Source organism: Mandrillus leucophaeus, unplaced genomic scaffold (assembly GCF_000951045.1).
Source record: "Mandrillus leucophaeus isolate KB7577 unplaced genomic scaffold, Mleu.le_1.0 Scaffold35, whole genome shotgun sequence".
Taxonomy (NCBI): Eukaryota; Metazoa; Chordata; class Mammalia; order Primates; family Cercopithecidae; genus Mandrillus; species Mandrillus leucophaeus.
In genome coordinates, this window is record NW_012103698.1 from 3,969,292 (window position 1) to 3,980,456 (window position 11,165).

General features: G+C 42.2%; 1 protein-coding gene across 1 annotated transcript in view; it reads right to left on the reverse strand.

Annotated features, from left to right (window-relative positions):
* The window catches only part of EIF2AK4 (eukaryotic translation initiation factor 2 alpha kinase 4), a 109,186-nt gene that overhangs the window by 42,441 nt on the left and 55,580 nt on the right, over nucleotides 1–11,165 (reverse strand). The window contains exons 14-17 of the mRNA XM_011989318.1: nucleotides 8,590–8,712; nucleotides 6,362–6,466; nucleotides 4,508–4,562; nucleotides 3,880–3,959 (exon numbers count right to left, since the gene is read on the reverse strand). Of these exons, the coding sequence (XP_011844708.1) occupies nucleotides 3,880–3,959; nucleotides 4,508–4,562; nucleotides 6,362–6,466; nucleotides 8,590–8,712 (363 nt within the window). The remainder of the gene's footprint in view (nucleotides 1–3,879; nucleotides 3,960–4,507; nucleotides 4,563–6,361; nucleotides 6,467–8,589; nucleotides 8,713–11,165) is intronic.

Here is an 11,165-nt window from a genome sequence, read left to right on the forward strand (position 1 = left end):
GCTAATTTTTTTGTGTGTATTTTTTGTAGAGGCTGTTGCCCAGGCTGGTCTCCAACTCCTGGACTCAAGTGATTCACCCACGTTGGCCTCCTAAAGTGCTGGGATTACAGGCACGAGCCACCATGGCTGGCCTTCCTAGAAAATTAATAGTAATTGGTTTAGTTGTATCCATAGACAACAGAAAACCACTGATTGAAAACTGGAAATAATGGCTGAAAAGCAAGGACAACTGAGGTTGATTATAAGAATTTGCTTTGTTTTGGGCCAGGTGCGGTAGCTCACGCCTGTAATCCCAGCACTTTGGGAGGCTGACGCGGGTGGGTCATGAGGTCACGAGATCGAGACCATCCTAACACGGTGAAACCCCCGTCTCTACTAAAAAAGACAAAAAATTAGCCAGGTGTGGTGGCAGGCGCCTGTAGTCTCAGCTACTTGAGAGGCCGAGGCAGGAGAATGGCGTGAACCGGGGAAGCAGAGCTAGCAGTGAGCTGAGATCGCGCCACTGCACTCCAGCCTGGGTGACAGAGTGAGACTCTGTCCTAAAAGAAAAAAAAAAAAAAGAAAGAAAAAAATTTGCTTTGTTTCGCATCTTGGCTAATCATCTTAAAAGTGAAACACAGACCAAAATCCGCAGCTGATAGAAAAGGCCAGTTCCTGACTACAAGGTCATATGGCCTTCAAAAAGAAGAGAACTTTGCCATTTGTGACAACATGGATAAACCTGGAGGACATTATATTAGGTGAAATAAGCTAGACACAGAAAGGCAAATACCGTATGATCTCACTGGTATGCGGAATCTAAATAAAAGTCAAACCCACAGTAACAGAGAACACAGTGGTGGCTACCAGGGGCTGGGGACTGGGGGTCAAGGGGAGATGCTGGTCAAAGGGCACACATTTTCAGTTATCAAAAATGAATACATTCTGGAGATCTAAAGCACAGCATGGTGACTATAATTAATAATAATGCATTGTATTCTTGAGGTTTGCTAAGAAAGTAGCTCTCAAGTGTTCTTACCACAGATAAAAAATGGAAACCAGGTGAGGTGATGGGAATGATCGGAATATTAGTCAGCTTCGTTGTGGTAATCATTTCACAATGTATACATACATCAAAACATCACATTGTACACCCTAAATATAGACAAGGTTTGTCAATCATACCTCCATAAGCTAGGAAAAAAATAACAAATAAGTAAAAATAAAATAAAAAGCTAGAGAAAAAAACAGTAAAGTCAAAAAACTAGAAGGATATAAATAATCAAGATAACAAATAATTGACAAAAACAAAAAAAGTATCTATAATAAAAAGAAAAAAGAAGCAAAAAGGCAAGTCAGTGCAGAGGAAATTTAAGTAGGGTGCTATGAAGGAGAAGATGGCGTTGGGAAGGGAGTGCGTCTGAGGAAGCCAAGCATGGCACGGCTGCCGAGGAAAAGACTGCACATGGTCAGGGGCACAGAGGTGCAGAGCCGCTTTCAGGACAATGGAAACCATTTTCAAGAAATACTCTCGACCTCTGATGTCTTAAAAACATTCGCTGTGGCATTTCCTATACACGTTGGCTACAGAAAGTATAGAACAAAAGCACCAAGAATAAAACAGCAATTTGATGATCCCACCACTCAGGGATATTTACTACTGATGTCTAAGAAGCACCCGCTTCGGTTTTTTAAAAAATATGTATGTATGGCCAGGTGCGGTGGATCATGCCTGGAATCCCAGGACTTTGGGAGGCCGAGGCAGGTGGATCACCTGAGGTCAGGAGTTCGAGACCAGCCTGGCCAACGTGGTGAAACCCCGTCTCTACTAAACATACAAAAATTAGCCAGGTGTGGTGACCGGCGGTCTGTAATCCCAGCTACTCGGGAGGCTGAGGCATGAGAATCGCTTGAACCTGGGAGGCGGAGTTTGCAGTGAGCTGATATTCTACCATTGCACTACAGCCTGGGTGAAAAAAGCGAGACTCCATCTCAAAAAAAAAAGAAATAAAAGATGCTAAAGGTGTCTGCCCACACTCACAGTGTGTGCAACCCATCTCCCGATACTCTAACCCTTACCCTTACCAGGTACTTAGAGGTCTGTTTCAACTTTATGTTGTTGTCCAATGCTCCCTGTTAGAACCAAAACCCAGGCTTGGATCTCCACTGCAAGCCTGAGCATTTGCTTTGATGCAAATTGCTTTCCTAATGTATTTTCTTTTATACATAGATGATTGATTCAGACAGGGTCTTGCTCCACTGCCCAGGCTGGAGTGCACTGGCATGATCATAGCTCACTGCAGCCTCAACCTCCTGGCCTCAAGCAGTCCTCCCACCTCAGCCTCCTGAGGAGCTGGGACTACAGACATGTGCCACCAGGCCAGGCTAATTTTTTTGATATTTAGTAGAGATGAGGTCTCTACTATGTTACCCAGGCTGGTTTTGAACTCCTGAGCTCAGGCAGTCCTCCCGCCTCAGCCTCCCAAAGTCCTGGGATTATAGGCATGAACCACCATGCCTGGCACCTAAAGTGTTTTTAAAGTTTAGCTTTACACTCTTGCCCTAAGTGATCGCATCCAGTCTCATAGCTTTAAATCCTATCTGTGTGCTGATTTCAAATTTATACTTCTGATTCTCATCATTCCTCTGAACTCAAGTGTTGGGTCTCTAACAGTCTACTTGACATCTCTAATTGGATTTCTTATCAGGTATTTCAAACTAACATGCCTCAAACTGAATTTTTCTGTCATCTTCTCCTCCTTCCCCTTATGTCTTTCCCTAGGTTTCTTCACTTCAGTCAACTACTCTTCACCCAGGTGCTCCAGGAAGAAACCTCAGCCCTGGACTTTTTCCCTTCCTCATTCTCACCCAACATCCATTCCATTGGGGAAATCTCTCAATTCCCTTCCTAAATCAGCACACTTCTCTCCATTTCTACTGCTAGGAGTCCAGTTCCAGCTGCCAACTGCCCTCCCTGGACTTTCTGCAGAGCCTCCTCGCAGCAGCCAGAGTGAACTCTCCTGCTCAAGATTCTTCAGTGGCTCCCTGTGTACTTCAAATTAAATGCACACTCCTTATCCAGGCCAACCTGGCCCTGTGTGATCTTTCCCTGCCTTCTTTTCAAGCTTCACTTCATGCCTCTCTCCCCTGTTGCTTGCCACACTGTGGCCACACTAGCCTTCCTTTTGACTGTCTTAAATGTACCAAGCTCTCTCTCACCCAGGGCTTCCTCTTCCTGTGTGCACTTTCCTCTGCTTCTCACCATCTCCCTGGCATGTGTCAGCCCCCAACTCTGTGTGGCTTGTCCTTTCTCATCCTTTATCCTAAACGCCATCCTCTCAAGAGATCTTCTTTGGTTAATCTGTTCTCTTTGTCACTCAGCTCCATTTCTTTTCTTCCTAGCCCTCACCACAATTTGTGATTATATCTTTCATTTTTTACTTATTTGCTGTCTGTTTCATCCACCAGTGGACAAGCTCCCTGAGGGCTGGAGCCACATCTGTTCCTGGCACCTTGCCCAAGATAGGGGTTAGTTCTCACATTCTTTGGATGGATGGATGGATGGATGGATGGATGGGTAGATGGATGGGTGGATGGATGGGTGGATGGACGGGTGGATGGGTGAGTAGATGGATGGATGAATGGATGAATGGATGGATGGATGGATGGATGGATGGATGGGTGGACGGATGGATGGGTGGACGGATGGATGGATGGACTGTAAGCTCCTGGCAGCAGCAGTGCCAGTTTCAGCCACTATCCTTGGGACCATAAGTCCTTCCTGGAGTGTGAACAAGTGGATGTCCTGACTATTTTAGCTGAGACTAAACCCCAAATGCTGTGATCTAGATGTCCTATTACCTTAATTTTGAGGTTCCTTTTCCCCACAAAACCCCTTACCTGGTTGTATGCAGATTTGGTGCTTCCTTGGACCTCTGGGCTTACATAGAGAGCAGTGCCAACCATCCCAGTTAAGTGACCTGTGTGGAGGAAAACAGAGGGAAAACTTCCCAATAATAGGACTTACAGATGACACAAACTAAAACAAACAAACAAAAAAGGTTTCTTAAAAGTGAGGCATGATCTGTTAACTGTCCACGCCACTCACAGGAAGCAGCAGCATGCATTGTACCAAATGAATAACCATAAGTCATGTATGGCCACACACTCTGTTCTACACAAGGATGTCTTTGCTATTGCAGAGGAGGGACAGTGCCAGGTAAGAAGACTCCAGATGGATCAGGTTATGAGGTAACCTCACATTACCAACGGAGGTTTGACAAAATAAAACTGTCTACCCCTGGGAGCCAATTATTCTACTCACTGAAGCTCTAATTTCTTAAAGTTCAAAGAACAATTAATAAATTGAAAAGGAAAAAAAATTAAAGCATTTCCATAATTTTGTTAATGTAAGGAACAATTAAAATCTGCTGTAGAATAAAACCTTTACAAGTAAAAAGCAGGTTTCAGGTTAAGAAATTCTAGGGTCTTTAACACATGGATGAAATATATAGTCTTCTGGGTTTACCTGAAGGGTCTGACTTAATCAAGTCTCCTGTCTGATCGTCTTGTTTGCTGTCAGCCTAAAAACATAAGTAAGTCAAATATCCAATCAAAACATGATATTATTCCATGAGAATGGCTTGTCCGTTTCTAAATGAAGACTGAGGAAATATTACATGGAAATCAAAATAATATAATAATGCTTTGAGGTTTAATTTTTTTTCTAGTTTACTCAACCCACCAATGCAAGGCTCTCAGAAAACCCAATGAAATCAAGAGGGAGGGGGGCAATCACAATACAACTCTTTCTTTAGGACAGAGATATGCAAACACTTAGAGAAACCAATTTATTTTCATGTTGCAAATGCCAAAAACAGAATCTATTTTCTAAGAAGAGTAAGAGTGTATTAAAAACAACAAATTCATCTTTCAACTTCCTCACTGCTGTTACTTTCTCTGCATCAATTTTTACTCTTCTTTCCTAGAGGCTGCTCAGCAAATGTGTTCCACCCTCGCTCACGGCTAACACCTCCCAGGTAGCCTCACCTCGCTCCACTATGTGCCACAGTGTTGTCAGTCCCTAAGTCACTATTGTTATGTCTGCATTTGTAATAGGTGCTTCCCATTATAAGCCATCACCATCAGTAACACCGGCTTCAACATTCTTAGTGCTGGGCACTGTTCTAGGTGCTTTACCTGCATTCTTATTTATCTTGCTGATAACTTTTTGAGCTAGGCACTAGTATTACGCACACTTTACAGATGAGGTATTGAGAAGTTAATTAGTTGTCCAAGATCATGCTACAAAGCAGTGGCAGAGATAGGATTCTATTCCAGGTCGGTGAGACTCCAGAGCCTGAGCTCTTACCTATCTCACTATGCTATAGCCTTCCAGGCATCAAGTTAAATTCTTTAGTTTGGGGATCAAGATTCCCACCATCTGGCCTGTGCTTGGTCTCAGCACTCTCCCATATGCTCCATGGGGAGCATGATCGGGACCGTGTCCTTACTGTCCGCCTTCCCTCTCCTCCCTTTCTATTCCTAGTCTCACCTTCTAACTTGGCCCCAATGGTTGTTCTGACCATTAACACAAATCCTACTTTCCTTTCCTGATCACCCTTGGAATTAACTGCATTTCCTACAGATCTTGGTGCCTAATAAGTTGGGTTTATAATGTGAAGTAAAATTCCTCCCCCGGCATTCAAGGCCTACCACCTACAAGACTGCCCAATCTTCCAATGACTCCTCAACTGCCCTGCATCCTCTCACTCTCCCCTGCACCTCACAGTTTTGGCCAGTCAGACAGTATGCTAGTCTTCCGACAGCCAAGTCCGCTTACCCTGGGGCCTCTGCTTAGGCTGTGCTTTCTCTCTGGAATCCCCATCCTGGTGTCACCAGGCCCTGCCCTCAACCTCCACCTTTTGGACTCCCACCCACCATTTAAGGACATCTGAAATGCTACTGACGTTATCCAGCCTTTCTTGATCCTCACAACCGTATGCTCTCCTGGTGTTTTATGTTTTTGAGCCTCATTTCCCCAAACCAACAAAAGCCTCTGAGGTATAAAGCATCTAGTCCAGGGCCAGGCATGGTAGACGAAAATACCAAATGATTTCATAAAGTACTGTATGCCTTTGACCACAATATTGTTCCCAAGCCAATAATTTTATGTCCCTCAAGTGGAATGCACTCAAAAAAATATACTCACAATTTCAAAGCCTACAAGATCATTTGCAGCATGCCCCTTCAGGTTTGTGTAATCTCCTGAGGATTAGACAGCATGGTTCTGTGAATGCACTATTCTATCTGCTAACACTTTCAGGATTATCAAGGCATCTGAGTCTGTTTTTAGGTACAGTCTAATTTGTAAAATACTTACAGAAAAGGCTAGATGGTCTGTTGCCAAACCAAAATCACCTATTTTCACATGGTCATCAGAATCCAAAAAAATGTTGACAGGCTTCAAATCCCGGTGAATCATTCCCTGTTGAAAGAGAGTGAAGAAATAAACAATGGTTTCCCATGCATAAAGTTATACCTACTTCCTAATTTAAAAGGCCAACCTAGTGATGAAAATCGTACGAGGTGTTCTCCCACAGGTCCAGGCTGTCTGGCCTCTGCAATGTCTCCTGACTGTCCTATGACCTCTTTTTACCATCTCCTAGTTCTACCTGGTGGTATCCTGACCAGGTGAATTCTAAATAGTTCCCTGTGGCATCTAAGGCCCCTTCCACTGGGTTCACCAAGTTACCTTTACCCCTGCTACATCACAAAACCTCTGCTCTGGTCAGAGAGACACACCATTTTTATTCCTTCTTCTATTCCTTTCTTTGTATCATCTCTCCTTCATAGGATACTCTTGCTTTTTTCCATGCATTTGCACTGTACCAACATTTGCAAGTGCCAACTCATTCGTAAGCCTTCTACAGTAATTCCAACAGTTCAACTTGGCATCCCCAGCACACACAGTAGGTGTGCAATAATTACTTGTTTACATAAGACTGCTTTCTCATTTCCCTAATGGCTTGTAATGTGTATTGTTTCATGCATTATAATATAGAAAATAATGATCTCTTTTACCATTACATGAAGGTAAATTCTGGCTCCCTCTAGAAGCAAGAAGTCCCTCGCGAGCATGGGTCACACACTTGTGCCTCCTTGTATTTCTAGGTATGGCACAGTGTTAGATGCCAGCAAATGGTTAGCTAATACTGAGCAAACTGGATGGAGTGGAAGCAAGCCCAGGGGGCACTGTTCTAGCATCCCAGGATAAAATCACAATAATACAGCTTAAATGGCCCTCATCAGAACTCATTTTCATTTCTAACCTTGCAAATTCTGCTTCTACCAAATCATTTATAAACTACAAATTACAGCCCTTGCTTCTCAGTGTAAATATGGTACAGTATAAACATTTTAAGGTTAAAGAAAATTGAGGCAAAGGAAAAAAATGATGAATTTATATTGGTTAATGCATTAGACAATTCCATTTTAAAAATGTAAGCAGTGTTTCATCCTGAAGCTAGGCCCATTAGCATTTACATTACAATGGCAATTTCTAGCTTTAAAATGACATTTTAGACATGTGACAAGCTACTTTACTCAGAAAGTCTCATTTCTCTTCTTGCTAGATGACTTTCTGGTTTCTCCGTGTTCCTATGAAGGGCGACACTAATTCTGTTAGAATCAGATAACTTGGCAAATATTAATCACATCCTTGCTTAATTCCTTTTTTCTCTTTTTTGAGACGAAGTCTCTTACTGTCACCTAGGCTGGAGCGCAATGGTACAATCTCAGCTCACTGCAACCTCCACCTCCCAGGTTCAAACGATTCTCCTGCCTCAGCCTCCCAAGCAGCTGGGATTACAAGTGCGCACCACCACACTCAGCTAATTTTTGTATTTTTAGTAGAGATGGGGTTTCACCATGTTGACCAGTCTGGTCTTGAATTCCTGACCTCAAGTGATCCACCCACCTCGACCTCCCAAAGTGCTGGGATTACAGGCGTGAGCCACCGCACCTGGCCCTAATTCTAAAGCACTCAAGGAATCATCCTCACATTCCCTACCTGTTCAAATATTTTCTCCTCTCTCAGAGATTAACACATTTTTTTCTGTAAAGGGCCAGAGAGTAAATACTTCAGGCTTTACAGCCCCTGTTGCAACTACTCAAATCTGCTGTTATGGAAAAAAAACCACCATAGGCAATATGTAAACAAACGAGCATAGCTATGTTCCAATAACCTTGGGAGCATTGGAATTTGAATTTCATGTAATTTTTATGTGTCATGAAATGTCCTTTTAATTTTTTACAACCATTTAAAAATGTAGGAGCCATTATTAGCTCACAGGCCATACAAGAACAGGCAGTGGGTTAGATTTGGCCTGTGGGCCACAGTTTGCTGATCCCTGTCCTAACCTTTAAAGTTTTCTTAACATTTTTTAATGTTATACTCTGATACTTTGTAATATTTTATTGTCTTTGACACTTTGTTCTATTAGCTTTCCCCCTATTTCAGTTTCTCTGCAATCTTACATTTGATATTTTTATGCAGTCATAAATTTTTGTAAACATAAGACTTCAGATATGAAATGTTGTAAAGTTTACTTTCTCATGGATATAAGCTAATCCATCCAGAATCTCTCGAAAAAGTCTCCAGAGTCTGATGGTGTCTTGATACAGTCCCTGGTCAATGGTGTCCCGTAAAGTGCTCTTCTCACAGTACTCCATCTATGTACAGACAAGGACAAACAGGAGAATCTGATTACGCGACAGGTTTAAGTTAAGGAGTATAACTTCAATTTACATAATCCTCCATTTTAAAACTTGTACTATGGGTTTTAAACAGTTATGGGAAAGACTTGGTTTTTTACACTGAAAAAGAAACCAACAGTATTAAAAAAATACCTTGGGGGTAAATATGCATAATCTTAGCACTACAACATAATCATTTTTAATTTTTTATATTATTGCTTATTTAAAAATATGACTTGTTTAAAATATTTATCACAATTAATATAAAAAAACTGAGAATGTAGTAAAATTTTACAAGATGGCTTCCAAACCCAAATTTACAAGGAGAGTTAGTTAATCTAATGATGTCATTAGCTTTTCTTACATTAAAGACGACCTTCAAGTTTAGAGCAAAAATATTGTAAATACTGAAACATTCGAGTCTTCTTGGAACAGTGAGACAGGAGCTCTGTCTCACCCCTTCTTGAGTGTATTCATATATCAGAAAACAGTGCAACATGACTTAAATCTTCAATCGACATGCACCATCTGATTTATGAAACTAGCCTATATGCTTCAACTAGTGCCAGAGTTGAGATTTCTCATGAAGAAAGGTTTTATTGTTTTTAAAAAGAGAAAGATTAGCTTTTGCTCTATCATCTTCGGAATAACTGTCAGTAAACTCTGGCTCACCCTCCGGGCCTCACAAGGCCTCCTCTGATGCCCACACTGTGATCTTGATGCATGTCGGATGCAACTCCTTTGTGTACTTCTATTTCATTCTAATTGTGTAGAAGGTAATGGAATAAAATAGAGAATAAATAGTAGTTTGGGGGACCAATGCTTTATTAACTGTGTAAATGGTACCTCAAATATATTTATGTTATAGAATACCTAAAACCAGCTCCAACTCCAGGAAAGCAAATACTTAACTCATCTCATTCAAAATGCTGTAACTTGTCTGAGGGTTCCTTTTTCCGCACAGTTCTGTAGCTCACATTTAAAGATCTGCCTGCTGGCAGTTATGACTGAAACACTAACAGTGACCCACAGTCTTGTTCACTTGGGGCAGAGGAAAGACTTCTTTGTTTTATGGCCACTCCTCTACTAGCAGAGCCCACCCTTGTTTAGGATACTGCTGCTCTGGCAGGTAGGCAGGCCAAAGCCCAGGCTTCTTAGTCATGCCCCATTGGAACTGGCTTGCCTGTGCGCTGGTCTCCAGAGGTTCCAGGACAAGCCACTTCGCCTAAAGTCACATTGGTGTTACTTTTGCATGTACAGGCATGTGTGCATCATATCTTACTTGTCCAGATTCAGTTGGTTAGGCAAAGTGGAGTTTCTGTGGCCATGCAGTCTAGCATTTATGGAACTCAGATATGGTTCTAAGTACTCCACATGTTATTTATTCTTGATTAGTGTATAAGAGTTACTATTATGTAATTTATAGATGGGGAAACTGAGGCACAAGATACTGAAGAACCTTGCCCGAGTTCACGCAGTCCTAACAGGTGGATCCAGGATGTGAACATACACAGCCTGAGCCCAGAGCCACCCTATGGCACCTCCTGACAAGCTGCAGGAAAGCAGGAATTCCAGGCTGGGGAAAAGGGCCTCCACATGGTAATCCTCTCGGCCAATTAATCTTTGGTAGTGGCAGTAAGCCCTCCTCTGTCCATTATCTTGTTCCAATACCCTGAAACAGGCCCATCAGCCACTACTGAGTGTTGCTGTGTCACACCACGACTTCACCTGGATGTAGAGGTAGTGCACAGCCTCGGTCGTCACTGATGGCTCACTTTCATGGCAGCCATTCTTTTCACTGCAGTCTTCATCCTAACCCAAAAGGAACACACAATAACTCAAAATGGAAGCCAAAATTAAGCACAATCATCATCATCATCATCAAGTATTTGTGCCCACCCCTAACACAGGGCCACCCTGTTGCCTTAGGGAGAAGTCAGTGAGCAGAACATAACCACTGTCCTTAGAAGCTCAAAGCATTTGGCTGTGAATCCTGGTCTGTTTTGGGTTGGTAGGCTATTAATTACTGCCTCAATTTCAGAACTTGTTATTGCCCTATTCGGGCATTCAACTTCTTCCTAGTTTAGTCTTGGGAGGGTATACATATCCAGGAATTTATACATTTCTTCTAGATTTTCTAGTTTATTTGTGTAGAGGTGTTTATAGTATTCTCTGATGGTAGAGAAGCCGGTACCATTCCTTCTAAAACTATTCCAAGTAATAGAAAAAGAGGGAATCCTCCCTAACTCTTTTTATGAGGCCAGTATCGTCCGAATACCAAAACCTGTCAGAGACACAACAACAAAAGAAAATTGCAGGCCAATATCCCTGATGAACATCAATGCAAAAATCCTCAATAAAATACTGGCAAACCGAATCAAGCAGCACATGAAAAAGCTTATCCATCATGATCAAGTTGGCTTCATCCC